This window comes from Cetorhinus maximus, chromosome 23 (assembly GCF_964194155.1).
Source record: "Cetorhinus maximus chromosome 23, sCetMax3.hap1.1, whole genome shotgun sequence".
NCBI lineage: Eukaryota > Metazoa > Chordata > Chondrichthyes > Lamniformes > Cetorhinidae > Cetorhinus > Cetorhinus maximus.
In genome coordinates, this window is record NC_135901.1 from 54813195 (window position 1) to 54834024 (window position 20830).

Sequence of the window (20830 nt, forward strand, 5' to 3'; positions counted from 1 at the left end):
CGCTTGTTTTTGATGTGTTGTGGTTATCACATTTGCTTTAGACACCGAGGATTCCGTGATTCGAAAATCACTGCAGAACAGCAGAACTGGCAACATTTGTGGAATTTTTTCTTGCTGGCATTGACAACCTGGGTGTGTGTGGCAATGAATTTTGATGAGATGGGAGGAGGGGGAGGGGGGAGGGAAAACATTGAATGCTTCGTCTTTGAGTGCTTTTGAACCACCAAGTTTTTAGTTAACAGCCGAATGCACTGACCAATGGTACTACACAGACTGATGCAACTTCTGTGTTCCTTGTACAAAAAGTCTCTTTGAACACCAGAACATAACTTTCTCAGCTTTTGAAAAATGCGCTGCCTTGTTGGTTTTTTAAAAGATTATTTTTAAGACCAAGCGTGTAACTTCAGACTTGCCACATTTCCTGCTGTCTTGCATCCAATCACCTGACCCATCTAACTTTGCAGCCTCTCATTGTCCAGCCCATCGCCCACTTTTCCACAGAACTTGGTTTCATCAACTAAACCTTAACCACAGGCTCCAGCAAGAGTTGAACTCGCGACCCCTGGTTTACGAGACCAGTGCTTTAACCACTGAGCTATGGAGCCAATTGCCAACTACAATGCACGGAAAGTTGACCATAATCAGTGGACGAGGACCAGGGTAAAGTTCCAGACAAATGACATTTGACCTGCCTGGAAACATCTGAGAGGGAGAACAGAAAGTTAAAAGATGCGACATGAAAGAGACAGAATTTGATGTGTGTCAGTTACTTTCAGTGATGAATTTCTGCCGCTTGTCGCCTTGTCAGTTTCACAGGAGCCGCAGGGATGAGGTTGGTGGCACCTGGTTAAAATGAGGAATAATGGGAACTGTAGTCAGCAGGATTCAAACCTGCATTTCAAATCCATCACCTTAAACATTGAGGTATGAGTAACAGCTGCACCAGAGCTCAAATGTGTTCTTATCAAATCAGAGATGGCGACAAAATAAGTAATTCTGCCCATCGTGTCTGTGCTGGCTCTCTGGAAGAGCAACTCAATCAATTCCACACACCCGCCTTTCCCCCACAACTATTTATATTGGGATCTTTACAGCGCAGGGTTTATAGAGGCGAGTGGGGCTCATATTCACTTCACATATGATGGAGCTGCGGTGTTAAACCTGGCAAGAGCATTATCCAAGCTTGTTTATTTGAGTGTGAGTGAAAGTTTGATAGTTTACGTTTGTTGTAAATATGAACACGAGGGTTGGAATCCTGCTGAGTAAAGTTTTCACCATTTGTGATTTTAACCAAATTAATTATCAGTTAATTAGAAGGAAACCCATCCAAATACATCTGTATTTTTTGATTCCCATTCATTTGTCAACATTCAGGGAATTTGCTTTCGGAAATGGAACAAACACTGAGCCAAGTTGGTGACAGCCTTGCTTGCTGGGTGTGTGTCTCTCCTTAGGCCTCTGTCACTCTCGGTGTATACCCCTGTGTCTGTTCCTCTGTGATTGTCAATGTGGTTCAGTTCCCTGAGGGGGTGAAAACGTTTTTAACGTCGCAAACTTGATTCACATTAGTTCAGGTTAAAATATCGGTGAGAAAAGTATCAGCGTGAAAGATAAAACAGGAGATTGGCCCTTTCTATGTTTATCCTACAACAACAAAAACTTGTATATATAAAGCGCCTTTAACCTAATGAAACGTCACAAGGCGTTCCCCAGGAGCATTATATAACAAAGTGTGACACCGAGCCTCATATTCGTTCAGGTGACTGAATGCTCGGTCAAAGGGGGAGGCTTTAAGAACTGTCTTAAAGGAGGAAAGTATCGATTTCATGTTCCAGCTAACAGCAATGGTTCTTCTCATTGGTGAAGAAGTCACTTGTGTTCAATTTAAACAGACCATTTGGTCGGAGAAAGTTGTCTCTGGTGAAGGAGATCGGGAATAAAAAAAAAGTCAAAAGTTGCCTCCATAATCCAAATGTCAAGCCTTACTGGTAGTTTCCCTGATGTCCAGTGACTCGGGATCGGCGCTTCCATTGGACCAACAGCGAATAGGGCGGAGGGTTTTGGAAATTGAAAGTTGCACATGAGCGGCTTGTGGGACTATTTCACCTCACTGTCAATTTCATGTTCCAGCTCACAGCAACCGTTGTTTTCATTGGCTGAAGAAGTCGTTTATCTTGAACCTAAACAAGCAGTTTTGTGGTGAATGAAATCTGAACTGAAAAACAATAGGCAAAAGCAGCATAGATAAGCCGAATCGAAAAGTGTTGCAGTAACTTCGCAGGTGGTTTAGTGGTCAGGATTGGGCGCTCTCACCGCCGCTACCCGGGTTCGATTCCCGGTCAGGGAATGTCAGTTTGTCCAAACGAGTGTCGATCAATCATTGATTGGAAACGTTTAAAAACTCCACCAGAATCAGAGGAGTGAGAGTTTAAGTTTTGCCTCAGATCTGGAAAACATCACACTCGTGAGTGGTAGTGAAGGAAGAGGAGAAGAGAAGGACTGTTTGCAAAGCACTGACTATAGAAATGTTGGTGTGAGGCAAAATATGGGTGGGAGAAGTGCGAATTTTGCTGCCTCCTGTTTACACTGGCACAAATATCACTCCTGATGGATCAACCAATCACTACTGCTCTTTGAAATCAGCACGCCCCGCCGAATGGCCTCTTTGTGCTGTAACTTTCTATAATTTTATGTTTACCAACAGCACGGGTCATTCTGCCATTTTCTAACCCGCACCAGCGAGATGTACTTTCTTACCTTGTATTCGGCTCGTCTGAAACCAAAACACGGAGCAAATTCAGCGAGTTTTCTTGTCATTTCCAGCACGGGATTTGTCACGAGACCAATTGAGCAACACATTAATGGTGCCAATCCTTCACTGGAGCTCACCGCGACCAAAGAGAACTGTTATCATCAGCCTGTTATACACCTTCTTGCAGTACATCTGCTGAACAATATGAGCTTATCACAGCTTTGCTTTCTTCACATTGAAATCCAGTGTGAAAATCAATTTCAAAGCTGAACAACTGGGAGGAGAGAGTGACTGTGGATAATCGGGACTGTGCACATTCCTGTAATCAGTATCTGGGAGAACCAGGATGATGAGATCCAGGTGTCTCTTTACCCACGAGTTTTACCCATTCCCGCGAACAGACTGTCTGCATCGACAGCTAATTGACTTGGGGGTTGGACGGGCAGAGGGAGCTGGGGGCGAGACAGGGACAGAAGCAGGAAGTGATGCGACAATAAAGTGCTTTGAATTTGACGTGTGTCGGTTGCTTTCAGTGGTGAATTTCTGCCTTGTAAGTTTCACAGGAGCCGCAGTGATTAGTTGGTGTTTTTTAAAGCAACAAGATTTAAAAGTAAAAAGATTAAAGCAAATTACTGTGAATGATGGAAATCTGCAACAAACACAGAAACTGCTGGAAAAACTCAGCAGCTGGAGGGAGAAACAGGGTAAATGTTTCCAGACCGTACGACTCTTAATCAGGTTTTTAAAATATTACAGCGCCCAACGTGGGGCTCGAACCCACGACCCTGAGATTAAGAGTCTCATGCTCTACCGACTGAGCTAGCCGGGCATATGAAAAATTGTTTCGTATCCCAACATACATGGATAAACCTGTTGCTTTCCACCTGATACCTCAGCTTGGTCGGAATTTTAAAGCGCGGAACAGAATCGGCCTGCAAAAGCCCCAAGGCTGCCATGCATTCCTCTCAATCATCAATAACATCATTCACATCTTCCACTTCTTATCTGCACCTCCTTCCAAATACTCTGATCCATTTTCCTCAGGATTTTCTCCTGCATTTAATATTTACCTGCTTTCTGCCCTCATTTTGAAATCAGGTTCACTTCATTATCCAACACAACCTGAATTGCAAACCTGACGGACAAACAATGGAAAACAAGTCACTCGGTAACACAAATCCCATGGTGCTCATTTTCAGATTCACAACAGTCAGCTTTTCAATAAAATGAAGGAATTTTACAGTGAAAAGAATTAGAAAGTTTGTGTGACTTTTATTTGTGCCTCACTCACTTGGGTATTCTGTAAATGCTGCTCGGAGGTTTAGTGACCGGGATATATTGTACCTGCATTTTCCTGAGCCTGTGCTCGGTGTATTGGGAGGTTTGGCCCGGGTTTGGGTGTCTTGTGTCCCAGGGATGGGTAGTAACCCGCTGATTGAAGCTGCAGTTGCTGCTTTCTGCTGGCAGCGGGTGATTGGAGAGGGCGGGGCCGGAATATTGCTGCTTTTCTGCTTTTCCCTGTCTCACTCACTGTGGAGCTGAGGAAGAGAGAATAATTGATGGGTTCGTTTGATTCCAACAATTCCATGGATTTCTAATGGGTTAGATGAAGGTACAGAGTGGGTCCAAATCTTTTCTCATTGTATTTGACAGAAAACGTAATTTTAAAAAGAAGCTGTTTTTGTGGGAGCTCACTGGACAACAAAAGACCTGCCACCGTTTGGGGGATGTTATCTTGCAGCCCAAGTACCCAATGACAACCCGGAACTGCGTGGCAATGATTGGTGATGAGGGGGAAAAACAGTAAAAACCTTCACCCTCTGGGTGGTTTTGAATCACCAACCTTTCAGTTATCAGGCAAACACGCTGAACAATTGCGTCACAGACACTTACACAAACCTAACTGACAAGGTAGCCCAACCAGGGTGTCAGTGAGTATAATCTTCAGATTGCCACTACCCAGATTGCTGTTGCGCTCTATCAGTTTTACTCTTCTAAAATAAAGGGTGAGACATTCATTATGGACACATGGAAACAGTCTGATCCCACCCACTACAGACACATCCATGTCACTGGGAACCAGCTCCCCTACAACCGGTGCCATTTCCCTTCGAGCCTTTCATTGTCTTGTCTGTTACCAAGTATTCTGATTGTCCCGAAGCCGATATTAGGTTTGAATTCCTGATGTGCAGTAACAAGAATCCTTTCAATGTCTTAGATCAGTTAATTTCACTGATAACATCAGAGACAATGTTCCAGCATCTTAAAGAAGGGAAAGGTGCCTTGACTGTCTCTGGTTCACCCTTCATTTGCATTGGATTCCATTCCTCAAAGGGGATTTTCATTTCCTTCTTGAGCTCCCTGACCACATCTGGCAGCATCTTTGGATTGAGAGGCTTAATTAACATTCAAGATGCAGTGCAGTTCTAATGAAAGGCTACAGACCTGAAATGAAAACGATGTCTCTCTCTCCACAGACGCTACAAGGTCTGCTGAGAATTCCAGCATTTTCTGTTTTTATTTCAGGTAACCAGCATGTGCTTTGCTTTGCTTTTCTTTTCCTGATTCGTGAAACATATAAGACCCTGAGCAGTACTTGACAGGGCGGGTTTGGAGAGGATGTTACCTCTTGTGGGAGAATCTAGAACTCAGGATCGCTGTTTAAAAATAAAGGGTCACCCATTTAAAACGGAGATGAGGCGATTTTTTCTCTCTCAGTGGGTCGTGAAACTTATGAACTCTCTTCCTGAAAAGGCTCTGGAAGCAGGGTCTTTAAATATTTTTAAGGCAGCGTTGGATATATTCTTGGCAAGCAAGGGGGTGACAGGTTGTCGGAGATAGGTGGGGTACAGATTTCAGGTGACTATCAGATCAGCCATGATCTTATTAAATGGCGGAGCAGGCTTGAGGGGCCGAATGGCCTACTCCTGCTCCTTTTTCTTATGTCGTGCTAAGAATGTGGAACCCATTACCAGTCGATTTCGAAATCATGTCTGAGCTCAAAATGTGTAGGTAAATTCACACTGTAAACAGATTGTTCACCAGCTGGAATTGGAAAGGAATTCACTCTCATCCCATTTACTGACACGGCAACACAGTTTTGCTGGTGGGAGACCATTCAGATACTTCTCATGTACAAAGGGCTTTATTCAGTTTGCCTATACGTTAACACTCCAACTTTAAAAGTTCAAAGGATTTGATCCACAATCAGAGAATTGATACTGGCAAGACACAGTTTAAATGTTCCATGTATAGGGGGAAAAGTCAGGAGCTCACCCCATCTGCTGAGATAAAAACAAAAAACTGCGGATGCTGGAAATCCAAAACAAAAACAGAATTACCTGGAAAAACTCAGCAGATCTGGCAGCATCGGCGGTGAAGAACAAAGTTGATGTGTCGAGTCCTCATGACCCTTCAACAGAACTGAGTAAAATTAGGAGAGCGGAGAAATATAAGCTGGTTTAAGGTGGGGGGTGGGGGGAGAGAAGTGGCGGTGGGGGTTGGTTGTAGGGACAAGCAAGCAGTGATAGGAGCAGATAATCAAAAGATGTCAGAGACAAAAGAACAAAGAGGTGTTGAAGGTGGTGATATTATCTAAAAGAATGTGCTAATTAAGAATGGATGGCAGGACACACAAGGTACAGCTCTAGTGGGAGTGAGGTTAAATAAGACTAACAGGGCATAAAAGGTATAGATTTAAAAATAATGGAAATAGGTGGGAAAAGAAAAATCTATGTAAATTATTGGAAAAAACAAAAGGGAGGGGGAAGAAACGGAAAGGGGGTGGGGATGGAGGAGGGAGTTCAAGATCTAAAGTTGTTGAATTCAATATTCAGTCCGAAAGGCTGTAAAGTGCCTAGTCGGAAGATGAGGTGCTGTTCCTCCAGTTTGCATTGAGCTTCACTGGGACTGCACTGAGTTCAGATGTCACTGTAGGATCATTATATCCAGGAGAGAATTGTGGTGGAACCCTGAGTAATTTGGCCGCTGCATCAATTGATTCAACAATTTTATGTCTTGCCCCTATGTCACCCATCGTATTCTGATTACAGGACATAGGTTTCTGTTCTACAATATGGGTTTTCAATGGCGGAGCGGAGACCCAGGTTTCACTGCAAGACAGAATGTGCCCTATCCTCACCTCAGCAGATTCCTGCGCGTGCGCATTGCGGAGTGTGCTGGGGCATGCGCATTTCGGTCTGTTTTATGAGCATGCGCAGTGCTAGTCTGTGACTGAAGCTGCTCAGAGCAGGTAAGAGAAGGTCGAGCGGAGCAAACTAACAGTGTTAGTGGGTGTGTGAGGAGGAATGGAGCCAGCGGAGTGGGCATGGTGGCTTCATAAAGACACAATGCAGGCCTCAGATGCCAAATAGCAAGGTACCGCTCTTGTGTTTGCAGAGATCGGGCCGAAAAAGTCTGGATTTCTCCCTTCGCCAGGCCCGGGGTAACGGACGCCATCTTTATAGGGGGCAAAGTGCAGCATGGCGCATGCGCGGTCATCCTGGTCCAGGTAGCAGGAGAAGAGAATGTTGTGCATTTCTATCCTGGACTGACAGGGATGGATTTTGGAAACTCCTTTTCCAGGGGGTTAGAAGGGGAGGATTTACACACAGCAAACTCTTACCAGTAGAAACGTTTGGCCTTTCTGAATTTCTGTTCGGGAGTGACTGATGGATTTTGTAAACTCTATTTACAGGATGTTAGAAGAGGAGGGCAAACTTGAGAGAGATGAGAAACCAAAACCAAACATCACGTCAAAATCTGAAAGTCACTCGTTTCACCAGGACCTGAATATCGTCAGCCTTTGAATGTAAGCATTGAGTTCCAGGTCATTACCAGTCACTTAGTAAAAAAATCTCTTCCTGGCATCCCCCTTGTGGATCTTGCCCAAAATCTTAAAACTCTGTCCCTTAATCCTTTCATAATCAGCTAATGGGAACAGCTTTTATTTAACTACCTTTCATAATCCTGTACACTCTATCAAATCTCCCCTCAATCTCCTTTACTCCAAGGAGAACAACCCCAGTTTCTCGAACCTCATTTTACAGATAAAACCCATCTCTCGAACCATTCTGGTTAATCTCCTCTATACTCTCACATCCTTCACAATGTGTGGTGATCAGTGGTTTGCACAGACCCAGATGTTCTGTATTCGTGTCTGTGATATCATCACACATCGACAATTACACTGCGACATAATCACACATCGACAATTACACGGTGACATCACCCCGCTCCCCGGGTATTTCCTCAACTGGGAGATTTTTCTCTGACTCCAGTGCTTCTGATATCTTTTCAGCTGCAGAATCCAGCAGGAGAGTTTAAAGTTGAAAACTGAAACTGTTTCAGAGTTGACTGTTTTTCACCATCCACCTACAATTTAGAGCTTTTAGTTCTATGCTCTGCATCTGTGAGACGCTCCATGGCTCTGGGGCTGGTGTTGCTCCTTTATTGTGAATCTGAATCCATGTTCATCCATTGCTCTGTTTCACCTCTGCCCTCCCTGATCACTTCTCTGTAATTTTTTAACTTCCCCTGTCTCTAATAATGGATGTATTTGAGTTATGTTTAGTATTTTACTGTTACTACTGTCGATTGTGTCTAAATGAAGTTTCCACCACTGTCCACCCCCCGACCATGTGCTGCTGGCTTCCCAGCTTTATCTTCCCACAGTATCTTTCATAGTCAGGAATTGCTTTTCCTGACCTATAGTCCATTTCTATTCCACTTCTGAGCTTATATTGACCATCAAATTCTACACCATTTTTACTCCTTGGGAGGAGGCGATGGTGTAATGGTGTTGTCACTGGACGAGTAATCCAGAGACCCAGGACAATACCCTGGGGACCCGGATTCAAATCCCGTCATGGCAGATGGTGGAATTCCAATTCCATTTAAAAAATCTAGAATTAAAAGTCTAATGATGACCGATGATGATTGTCCTAAAAACCCACCTGGTTCACTAATGCCCTTTAGGGAAGGAAATCTGCCGTCCTTAGTCTTGCCTACACGTGACTCCACACCACAGCAGTGGTTGACTCTTAACTGCCCTCTGAATGCTGGCCTGAGTGATGCCCACATGAATTTAGAAAAATCATTCTGCACACCTTGAAACGTTAACTCTGTCTCTCTCCACAGATACCAGCATCTATTGTGATCCCCAGTTACCTGTGGAGAAGATGATGTTTGACCTTCTTGAACCGCTGCAGTCCATGTGGTGAAGATGATCCCACAATGCTGTTAGGTAAGGAGTTACAGGTTATTCACCCAGCGATGATGAAGGAACAGTGATATATGTCCAAATCAACAGCAACAATTTGGATTTATATGGCACTTTTAATGTAAGACCATGTTCCAAGGCATTTCACAGAAATATTAAAAGCAAGGTTTGACACTGAGACAAATAAGGAGATATTAGGCCAGGTGACCAAATGTTTGGTCAAAGAGGTAGGTTTTAAGCAGTGTCTTAAAGGAGAAAAATGAAGTAGAGAGGAAGAGAGGTTTGGGGAGAAAATTCCAGAGCTTGGGGCCATGGAAACTGACAGAATGCTCAGCAGGTCTGAACGAAAGGAGCACAAACATCTCAGAGGGTTGTGAGGCTGGATTACAGTGATAGGGAGGAGCGAGACCAACATGGAATTTCAAAAAGTGGATGAGAATTTTAAAATGAAGGTGCTTCTTATCCTAGATCCTTTGTAGGTCAGTGAGCACATGGGTGATAGGTGAACAAGACTTGGTGTGAGTAAGCACACGGGCAGCAGAGTTTTGGATGAGCTCAAGGTTACAGGGAGGTTGAAAGTGGGAGGCCGGCCAGGATGGTGTGTGACTTGGAGGGGAACTTGGAGGCGATGATGCTCACATACACCTGCTACCCTGGTCCTTCTGGGGGTGGAGGTTGAGGGATTGGAAGATTCCGTCAAAGTTCTGCTTATGTTATAGATATAAACAATCCATCTCCTTCGCCTCCTGCGCTACCTACCTCTCTCTCTCTCTCTCTCTCACTCTCTCTTTCCATAGAGGCCAGTGTTGGCCCAGACCGGGTGGCAGGTTCCCTTCCCTGAAGGACATTAGTGAACCAGTTGGGTTTTTATGACAATCCAGCAGTTTTCATGGTCACTTTTTCCTCGTGCCGGCCCCACAAATTCCCAGATTCATTCAGCGCAATTTCACAACCTGCCTTTGTGTTTTTGTGGGTTCTCTCTCACTCCCTTTTTTCTGTTTTAAATCAGTTTCACAGGGGATTAGAAGGGGAGGATTTGCAGTCGGGAAACTCAAACCAAACATCACATCAGGATCTGACGGAGTCGCCCAATTTATCGTAAACTGAATATCTTCGGATTTTGAACATGGAAGGAAAAAGCACCGTTCACAGTGGGGAGAAACCATACACGTGTTCTGTGTGTGGACGAGGCTTCAGCCGATCATCTGGCCTGTCAGAACATAAATGCAGTTATAGCGATGAGAAACCGTGGAAATGTTGGGACTGTGGGAAGGGAATCACTTACCCGTCTGACCAGGAAACTCATCGACGCAGTCACACTGGGGAGAGACCATTCACCTGCTCCGAGTTTGGGAAGGGATTCACTCAGTTACACCACCTCCTGACACACCAGTGAGTTCACAACGGGGAGAGGCCGTTCAACTGCTCCGAGTGTGAGAAGGGATTCATTAGTGTATCTAACCTGCTGAGACACCAACACACTCACACTGGTGAAAGACCCTTCACCTTCTCAGAGTGTGGGAAGAGATTCACTCAGTTATACAGCCTGCTGAGACACCAGCAAATTCACCCTGGGGAGAGGCCATTCACCTGCTCCGAGTGTGGTAAGGGATTCATTGATCCATCCATCCTGCTGAAATACCAGCGGGTTCACACTGGGGAGAAAACTTTTAGATGCCCAGACTGCGGGAAGTGCTTCAAAAGTTCCGGGAACCTGATGTCCCATCAACGTGTTCACACTGACGAGAGACCGTTCAGGTGCTCTCACTGTGGGACTGGGTTCAGATGGTCATCTGACCTTACGGTACACCAGCAAATTCACACTGGGGAGAGACCGTTCACCTGTACGGAGTGTGGGAAGGGATTCACTCGATCATCCAACCTGCTGAGGCACCAACACGTTCACAAGTAACTACAGTGATTGGGATTTGCTGATAATCACATCCAGGATTGAACCATGTTCACTGGGGTCGGTTTCTGTTGATCTTCATAAACCCCAGCCCAGTTATAGGGGGCCATTTGTATTTTTGAAGTGCTGTGTGTTATATACAGTGTATTGAGTCTTTTTAGTACCTTTAACACAAGTTATTTCTTTTGAAGGACTCACCCTCTCCCCTGTCTCCTCCATCCTCACCTCCAGCAACAAGTGTGAGGATCTCATGGAGCTTCTTTGTCACTAAGATTGAGACAATCCGATCAGCTGCCTCTGCTGCTTCCCTCCCTTCCACTCGCCCACTGGGACAAAGATCCATCCTCTCGGGACGGGATGAATTGCATAGAATTTGCATCAGGAAGTGAATAAAATAGGTGCATTTCAGGGGGAAATGGATAGCTCTAAGAGAAAGAAGGGAATAGATGATTACATTGGTAGATTTAGCTGAGAAAAAATGGGAGGAGGCTCGCGTGGAGCGTAAACACCAGCATGGACTGATTGGGCTGAATGGCCTGAATCTTTGCTGTATATCCCGTGACCTCCTGTGCAATCTAGTCTAAATCCATGGTATTATCTGTCTGGAAGCAGCATGGCATTAAACTGAAAACTAAAATCAAACTTTACCAGGCCATTGTCCTGACCACCCTGCTGTATGGAGCAGAATCCTGGGTCTGCTCTTGGAGCCACATCAAAGCTCTGGAACACTTCCAGCAAAGACACCCGAGGTCCATCCTGAGAATTAGATGGCAGGACAAAAATCACAAATAACGAGGTTCTCCATCACGCTGGGTTCAACAGCTTGGAGACTACCCTCCAGAAAATTCAGCTCCGATGGCCAGGCCATGTTTCCCACATGGACAATCACAGAATTCCCAAGCTGATCTTCCATGGGGAACTGTCTCAGGGCAAACAACATCAAGGTGGTCAGTACAACCGATACAAGGACACCCTAAAAAAGAGCCTCACAAACTTCTGCATTGCAGACCGCCTCTCCTCGGAAAACACTGCAGTCGGCCGGCCGAGTTCTGGTCACTACATTATAGGAAGGATGTGATTGCACTGGAGAGGGTGTAGAGGAGATTTACCAGGATACTGCCCGGGCTGGAGGGTCTGAGCTATGAGGAAATATTGGATAGGCTGGGGTTGTTTTCCCAAGAGCAGCGAAGGGGTCCTGATAGAGGTGTATAAGATTATGAGGGGCATAGTTGGGTGGATAGGAAGGCACTTTTTCCATTAGTAGGTCTCTCGTCAGTGTGAACTCGCTGGTGTGTCAGCAGAGTCGATAATTGAACGAATCCCATCCCACACTCGGAGCAGGTGAACGGTCTCTCCCCAGTGTGAACTCGCTGGTATCTCAGCAGGAAGGATGACTCAGTGAATCCCTTCCCACACTGGGAGCAGGTGAATGGTCTCTCCCCTGTGTGAACTTGCTGGTGTCTGAGCAGGAAGGATGACTCAGTGAATCCCTTCCCACACTGGGAGCAGGTGAACGGTCTCTCCCCTGTGTGAAGTTGCTGGTGTTGATGCAGCCCTGATGATCGGGTGAACTCCTGCCCACACTCTGGGCAGGTGAACGGTCTCTCCCCAGTGTGAACTCGCTGGTGTTGTACCAGCCCTGATGGTCGCATAAATCTACTCCCACACTCGGGGCAGGCGAACGGCTTCTCCCCAGTGTGAACTCGCTGGTGTCTCAGCAGGCTGGACGATCGAGTAAATCCCCTCCCACATAGGGAGCAGATGAACGGTCTCTCCCCAGTGTGAGTGCGCCGATGAGTTTCCAGCTCAGACGGGAATCTGAATCCCATTCCACAATCCCCACATTTCCACGGTGTCTCCCCACTGTGAACGGTGCTTTGTCCGTCCATGTTCAATAGGGCGACTCCGTCAGATCCTGATGTGATGTTTGGTTTCAGTTTCCCGACTGCAAATCCTCCCCTTCTAATACCCTGTGAAATTGATTTAAAACAGAAAAAAGGGAGTGAGAGAGAACCCACAAAAACACAAAGGCAGGTTGTGAAATTGAGCTGAATGAATCTGGGAATTTGTGGGGCCGACACGAGGAAAAAGTGACCATGAAAACTGCTGGATTGTCATAAAAACCCAACTGGTTCACTAATGTCCTTCAGGGAAGGGAACCTGCCACCCAGTCTGGGCCTTCACAGGACTCTGGTCTCTTTAGGAGCATAAGTAGTAGGATCAAGAGAAGTCCTGACATCCTGTCGAGCCTGCTCCATCATTCAACATGATCGTGGCTGAATTTGGGTTTCACTCCACTCTCCCGCCCACTCCCCATATCCCTCGACTCCCTGAGAGACCAAAAATCTCTCCATCTCAGCCTGAAATATATTCAATGATGGAGCATCCACAACCCACTGGGCTGGAGAATTCTATGTGAGAGAGAGAAAGAGAGACAAGGGGATTAGGAGAGGCAGAGAGAGAAGGGGAGTGGGAGAGGCAGAGAGAGAAGGGAAGGAGAGGCAGGGAGAGAAGGGGAGTTGGAGATGCACAGAGAGAAGGGGAGTGGGAGAGGCAGGGAGAGAAGGGGAGTGGGAGAGGCAGAGAGAGAAGGGGAGTGGGAGAGGCAGAGAGAGAAGGGGAGTGGGAGAGGCAGAGAGAGAAGGGGAGTTGGAGAGGTAGGGGGTGAGGAGAGGGTTGTTATAGATCTGCAACTAAACCAGAACTTTGACAAAACTTCCCAAACCCTCAACCTCCACCACCTAGAAGGACCAGGGTAACAGGTGTATGTGAACACCATCACCTCCAAGTTCCCCTCCAAGTCACACACCATCCTGGCTTGTCTGACATCCAGTACTGGATGTACAGAAATTTCCTCCATTTAAATATTGAGAAGATTGAAGCCATTGTCTTCTAGTCCCCGCTACAAACTCCACTCCCTATCCACCGACTCCATCCCTCTCCTGACAACTGTCTGAGACTGAACCAGACTGTTCACAAACATGGTGAAATATTTCACCCCAAGATGAGCTTCCAACCACATATCCACATCATAAGATGTCACAAGACCACCTATTTCCAGCCCAGTCTCAGCTCATCTGCTGCTGAAACTCTCAGCCATTCCTTTGTTACCTCTAGTCTTAACTATCCTAACGCACTCACTGCCGGCCTCCCACATTCACCCTCCCTGTAATCTTGAGGTCATCCAAAACTCTGCTGTCCGTGTGCTTACTCGCACCAAGTCTTGTTCACCCATCACCCGTGTGCTCACCGACCTACAAAGGCTCCAGGATAAGAAGCAAAATTTTAAATTTCTCATCCGTATTTTCAAATTCCTCCAGGGTCTCACCCTCCCTATCTCTGCAATCCAGCCTCACAACCCTCTGAGGTATCTCAGCTCCTCTAATTCCAGCCTCCTGAGAATTCCTGATTTTAATCGCTCCACCATTGGTGACCATTCTTTCATTTGCCTTGGCCACAAGCTCTGGAATTTCCTCCCTAAACTTCTCCACCTCTCTTTCTCCCTTTTAAGATGCTCCTTAAAACCGACCCATTTGACCAAGCTTTTGGTCACCTGCCCTAATATCTCCTCATGTGGCTCAGTGCCAAACCTTGTTTTGCAACATTTCTGTGAAATGCCTTGGAATATTGTCTTACATTGAAAGTGCGATATAAATACAATAATCTGTCATATATCACTGTTCCTTCATCATCGCTGGGTGTATAACCTGCAACTCCTTACCTAATAGCATTGTGGGAGCAGCTTCACCACACGGACTGCAGCGATTCAAGAAGGTGAAACATCATCTTCTCCACAGGCGACTGGGGATTGGCAATATATGGTGGTGTCTGTGGAGAAAGAAACAGAGCTAATATTTCAGGCCATGCAGAATGAATTACAGAGAATAAAAATTACACAGAATTTGATGGCCAATATAAGCTCAGAAGTGGAAGAGAAATGGACTATAGAGCAGGAAAGGCAATTCCTGACTATGAAAGATGGGAATGTAAAGCTGGTAATTCATCAGCACATGGTCAGGGTTGGGGAGCGATGGAAACTTCATTTAGACACTGTCGGCATAAGTAACAGTAAAATCCTAAATGGAGCTAAAATACACCCATTATTAGAGACAGAGGAAGTTAGACAATGGCAGAGAGGTGATCAGGGAGGGCAGAGGTGAAACAGAGGAATGGATGAACATGGATTTAGATCCGCAGTAAAGAAGTCACACCAGCCCCTGAGGCATGAAACCTCTTACAGATAACAGAGCACAGCATTAAAGGTCTCGATTGTAGATGAATGGTCAAAAACATGCAGCTCTGAAATAAGTTCAGAGTTTGCAATATTAAACTCTCCTGCTGGATCCTGCAGCTAGAATGATATCAGAAGCACTGGAGTCAGAGAAAAATCTCCCAGTTGAGGAAATACATTGGGAGTGGGGTGACGTCACCCTGTCATTGTCGATGTGTGATGATGTCACAGCGTAATTGTCGATGTGTGATGATGTCACAGACAAACACAGAACATCTAGGTCTGTGCAAACCAGTGATCACCACACATTATGAAGGATGTGGAGGGTCCTCAAGAGGGGGCAGAGGAGATTTACCAGAATGGGTCGAGGGATGAGGGATGTTAGTTGTATGGTTAGTTTGGAGAAACTGGGGTTGTTCGCCGTGGAACAAAGTAGATTGAGGGAAGATTTGATAGAGGTGTACCAGTTTACAATTGGCTTACATAACATAGTTAAAGAAAAGCTGTTCACAGTGTCTGATTGTAAAAGGATTACAGGACTACAGATTTAAGGGATTACAGATTTAAGATTTGAGGCAAGATCTACAGGGAGCATGTGAGGAAAAAATTTTACACAGCGAGTGGCAATGACCTGGAACTCAATGCTTACCCTTAGAGGCCGATAATATCAAGTTCCGATGAATCAAGTCATTCTGTCAGATTTTAATGTGATGTTTGGTTTCTGTTTCCAATCTGCAAATCCTTCCCATTTAATATACCAGGATGTTGCCTGGGATGAAACATTTAAGTTTATGAAGAGAGGTTAGATAGACTTGGGTTGTTTTCGTTGGAGCAGAGAAGACTGAGGGGCGACCTGATCAAGGTGTACAAGATTATGAAGGGCATGGACAGGGTGGATAGGGAGCAGCTGTTCCCCTTAGTTGAAGGGTAAGTCACCAGGGGACATAAGTTCAAAGTGAGGGGCAGGAGGTTTAGGGGGGGTGTGAGGGAAAACCTTTTTACCCAGAGAGTGGTGACGGTCTGGAATGAGCTGCCTGGGAGGGTGATGGAGGCGGGTTGCCTCACTTCCTTTAAAAGGTACCTGGAAGAGCAGTTGGCACATCATAACATTCAAGGCTATGGGCCAATTACTGGTAAGTGGGATTAGGTAGGTGGGTCAGGTGTTTCTCATGTGTCGGTGCAGACTCGATGGGCCGAAGGGCCTCTTCAGCACAGTGTGATTCAGTAATTCTGTGAAAAAGGAGTTTACCAACAATCCATCACTCTCAATCCAGGACATAAATTGAGAAGAGACAAACATTTCTCTTGATTTGAGTTTGCTGTGTGTAAATCATCCCTTTCAAACCTCCTGTAAAAGGAGTTTCCAAAATCCATCCCTGTCAGTCCAGGATAGAAATGCACAACATTTTCTCCTCCTGCCACCTGGACCAGAGTGACCGCGCATGCGCCCTTCTGCACATTGCCCCCACAACCCCCCCCCTCCCTATAAAGATGGCGGCCGTAACCCCGGGCCTGACGAAGGGAGAAATCCAGACTTTTTCGGCCCGTTCTCTGCAACCGCAAACCCCGTACCTTGGGGTCTTCAACCTGCACTGTGTCTTTATAAAGCTTCTCTTTCCACTGCGCTGGCTCCATTCCTCCTCACACTCCCACTAACTCTGTTAATTTGCTCCACTCGACATTCTCTCAACCGCACTGAGCAGCTTCAGTCACAGACCGGCAGTGCGCATGCTCATGAAACAAACCGCAAAGCGCACGCTCCAAGCACCTACAACAATGCGCATGTGCCAGGAACTGCTGTCGTGAGAATAGGGCACATTCTGTCCCGCAGTGAATGCTGGGTGGCCAGTCCGCCATTGAAGGGCGAAAATGAAGGATATCAGCCTATGTCCTGTAGTCAGATACGATGAATGCCATTGGGGCAAGGCATAAAATTGTTCAATCAATTGATACAACGACCAAATTGCTCTGGGCTCCACCATAATTCTCTCCTGGGTGTAATGACCAGCAGAACAAACCCCTGGAGTTAGATCTGAACTCAGCGGAATCTCAGCAGATGGGATGAGTTGGTGGCTTTTAAACCGTCCTTTGCCAGTAGCAATCCTCTGATTGTGGATCAAATCCTTTGAACCTTTAAAGATGGAGTGTTAACATGTGGGCAAACTGAATAATGCCCTTTGCTCACGTGAAGTATCTGAATGGCCTCCCACCGGTGTCATGAAGCTATTAATGTACATAATATTTTGGAAAATAATTTTCTTTTAAAATAGAGGCTTAGTCTGTGGGTTTGTGTTATTTGGATTAAGGCCAGCTAGCCTGGGTGCTTTGATGTGTGCTAGTTTTGAGATGTAAGAGGAATAACGTGCATTTGCATTTTTTAATAGAGCATTCAAGAAGTAGGGTGAAAATGGACACCTACCTAGTAGCTACCAAGCAATATATTTATATTTTTTAATAAAATTGGTATTATGAAAGGACTTTCATTGTTAAAAGGGGGTGTTCAAAGAGGCTGGTGGGAAAATGAGAATTTGCATTCAATCAGTAATGGTAGGTATAACAAGACAATCATTTTGGGTGTGCAGAACAGAGGCAACGTGAGATCAAAAGGCAGCTGCAAGCCTCCAATTGACTCCACAAGGAACAAATGAAAAGAACCTCATTTTGAATTCGTATAGTGAAAATTCTTTGCCTGGTGTCTGGTTAAGTCTATGGGTTGCTGTTGCCTTAATGGAGATTAGTTTGGGAATTTTTCAAAAGTTCTGAGAGTAATAATTTGTAGCCATGTGTATATACATTCTCATCCGTGTAAATTAATAAAATGTTTCATTTTGTTTAATTTAAAACTTCGAGAGCTGATTCCTGAATTTAGGGTCGCATCTCAAACATAACACTTAAAATGATAGGTTGTGATAGATGTTTAAGGTTTCCTTCTGGGAATTTTAAATAACTCCGCTTTACCAACTGCATCAGTCAAAACACCAGCGAGACTGTGTTGCTGTGTCAGTAATTGGGATGATAGGGCGAATCCCTTTCCATTTCCACCTGGTGAACAATCTGTTTACTATGTGAGCTTACCTGCACGTTTTCAGCTCAGACATGGATCTCGAAATCTGCTGGTAATGGGTTCCACATCCTTAACACTACATAAGAACACCGAGCAGGAGTAGACCATTAGGCCCCTCAAGCCTGCTCCGTCAATTAATAAGATCATGGCTGATCTGACAGTAACCTGAAATCTGTACCCCGTCTACCCCCGATAACCTATCACCCCCCTTGCTTACCAAGAATATATCCATCTCTGCCTTAAAAATATTCAAAGACTCTGCTTCCATAGTCTTTTCAGGAAGAGAGTTCCAAAGACTCATGACTCTCTGAGAAAAAAAAAACTTTGCCTCTCTGTTTTAAATGGGTGACCGCTTATTTTTAAACAATGACCCCTAGTTCTAGATTCTCCCACAAGAGGTAACATCCTCTCAACATCCGCCCTGCTAGGTACGCTCAGAATCTTATATGTTTCACTAATCAGGTAAAGAAAAGCAACAGATTGCAGATGCTGGTCATCTGAAATAAAAACAGAAAATACTGGAATTCTCAGCAGACCTGGTAGCCTCTGTGGAGAGATAAACATAGTTTTCATTTCAGGTCTATAATCTTTCATCGGAACTTCATTACATCTGAACTATAAATTATGCCTCTCAAATCAAAGATGCTGCCAGATGTAGTCAAGGAACTCAAAGAGAAAATGAAAATCCGCTTTGCGGAATGGAATCAGAGAATGAAGGGTGAACAGTCCGACTGACCAGAGACAGTCAAGGCACCTTTCCCTTCTTTAAGACGATGGAAAATTGACTCTGATGTTATCTGTGAAATTAACTGATCTGAGACATTTAAATGATTCTCGTTATTGCACATCAGGAATCCAAACCTAATATCGGCTTCGGGACAGTTAAAATACTTGGAAACAGACAATACAGCGAGAGGCTTGAAGGGAGACGACATCGGTTGTAGGAGAGCTGGTTCCCGGTGATATGGTTGGGCCTGCAGTGGGTGGGATCTGACTGTTTCCATGTGTACACAATGAATGACCCAACTTTTATTTTGGAAGTGCAAGACGAATAGAGAGCGATAGTTATCTGTGTAATAGCAATCTGAAGATTTGACTCATTGACATCCTGGTTAGGATACTTTGTAGACTGAACTTGTATAAGTCTCTGAGGCACAATTGGTCAGTGTGTTTTCTTGTTAACTGAAAGGTTGGTGATTCAAGTCCATCCAGGAGTGAAGACTTTACTGTTTTCCCCCCATCAGCATTCATTGTCACGCAGTTCCAGGTTGTCATTGGGTACGTGGGCTACAAGATAATATCCCCAAAACGGTTCCAGATCTACTGTTGTCCAGTGAGCTCCCACACAAACAGCTTTTTGAAAAATATTATTTTTTCTGTCAAATATAGTGAGAAAAGATTTGTACGAACTATGTACCTTCATCTAACCCAGTAGAAATGTAAGAAATTATTGGTTTCAGACAAACCCATCAACGATTCCCTGCTCCTCAGCTCCACCGTGAGTGAGACAGGGAAAAGCAGCAATATTCCGGCCCCGCACTCTTCAATCACCCGCTGCCAGCAGAAAGTGGCGACTGCAGCTTCAATCAGCGGGTTACTGCCGATCCCTGGGACGCAAGATACTCCAACCCGGGCCAAACCTCCAACTACACCGAGTGCAGGCACAGGAAAATGCAGGTAAATTATATCCTGGTCACTGGACCTCCGAGCAGCATTTACAGAATTCCCGAGTGAGTGAGTCACAAATAAAAATCGCACCACCTTTCCAAGTCTTTTCACTGTAAAATTCCTTCATTGTTTTGAAAATCTGACTGTTGAAGATCTGAAAATGAGCACCATGGGATTTGTGTGATTGAGTTACTTGTTTTCCATTGTTTGTCCGTCAGGTTTGCAATTTAATTTGTGTGGATGTTGAAGATAATCTGATTTCAAAATGAGTTCATAAAACAGATAAATATTAAATCCAGGAACAAATCCTGAGGAAAATAGATCACAATGTTTGGAAGGAGGTGCAGCTAAGAAGTGGAAGATGTGAATGATGTTATTAATGATTGAGAGGAATGCATTGCAACCTTGGGGCTTTTGTAGGGTGATTAACTTACACACTTTGATATTCGAACAAGCTGAGGTATCAGGTTGAAAGCAACAAGTGTCTCCATGTGTGTTGGGATCTGAAGTGGACCTTGATCACTTGCCCAGCTAGCTCAGTCGGTAAAACACGTGACTCTTAATCTCAGGGTCATTGGTTTGAGCCCTACGCTGGGCGCTGTGGGACTTTTAAAATCTTGCTTCTTTCAAAAAGGGGAAAAAAACTCCAACTAATCGCTGCAAGGCAGGCATTCACCATTGAAAGCAACTGGCAGACATCAAATTCAAAGCACTTTCATGTCCCATCTCTTTCTGCTTCTGTCCCTGTCTCGTGTCCAGCTCCCAGGTCAATTAGCTGCTGGATACAGACAGAGTCAGTTCGTGGGAAAATAAGATGCAAGGCGATAAGTTTGCGGACAATCTTGCAGGGTAAAGAGACACCAGGATCTCATCTTCCTGATCCCCCCAGATTCTGATTACAGGAATGTCCACAGTGCCTATTATCCACAGTCACACTCGCCTTCTAGTCCGTTTGTACGTTGTACGAGCACGTTCCAGTACATTGT

General features: G+C 45.1%; 1 protein-coding gene, 1 long non-coding RNA gene and 2 other non-coding genes across 4 annotated transcripts in view; 1 reads left to right on the plus strand and 3 right to left on the minus strand.

The window, feature by feature from the left end:
- Positions 1 to 532: 532 nt before the first annotated feature.
- trnat-cgu (transfer RNA threonine (anticodon CGU)) lies at positions 533 to 605 on the minus strand. Its single transcript has one exon. It is a non-coding gene; the product is annotated as a tRNA-Thr (tRNA).
- Positions 606 to 3508: 2903 nt separating this feature from the next.
- Positions 3509 to 3581, minus strand: trnak-cuu (transfer RNA lysine (anticodon CUU)). Its single transcript has one exon. It is a non-coding gene; the product is annotated as a tRNA-Lys (tRNA).
- A 3864-nt stretch (positions 3582 to 7445) lies between these two features.
- Positions 7446 to 11037, plus strand: LOC144698348 (uncharacterized). The gene is made up of 3 exons (XR_013580503.1): positions 7446 to 7562; positions 8891 to 8996; positions 9990 to 11037. It is a non-coding gene; the product is annotated as an uncharacterized LOC144698348 (long non-coding RNA).
- A 607-nt stretch (positions 11038 to 11644) lies between these two features.
- The window catches only part of LOC144698056 (uncharacterized), a 136661-nt gene continuing 127475 nt past the window's right edge, over positions 11645 to 20830 (minus strand). Inside the window, exons 5-6 of the mRNA XM_078569987.1 lie at positions 12249 to 12836; positions 11645 to 11800 (exon numbers count right to left, since the gene is read on the minus strand). Coding sequence (XP_078426113.1) covers positions 11645 to 11800; positions 12249 to 12836 — 744 coding nt within the window. The remainder of the gene's footprint in view (positions 11801 to 12248; positions 12837 to 20830) is intronic.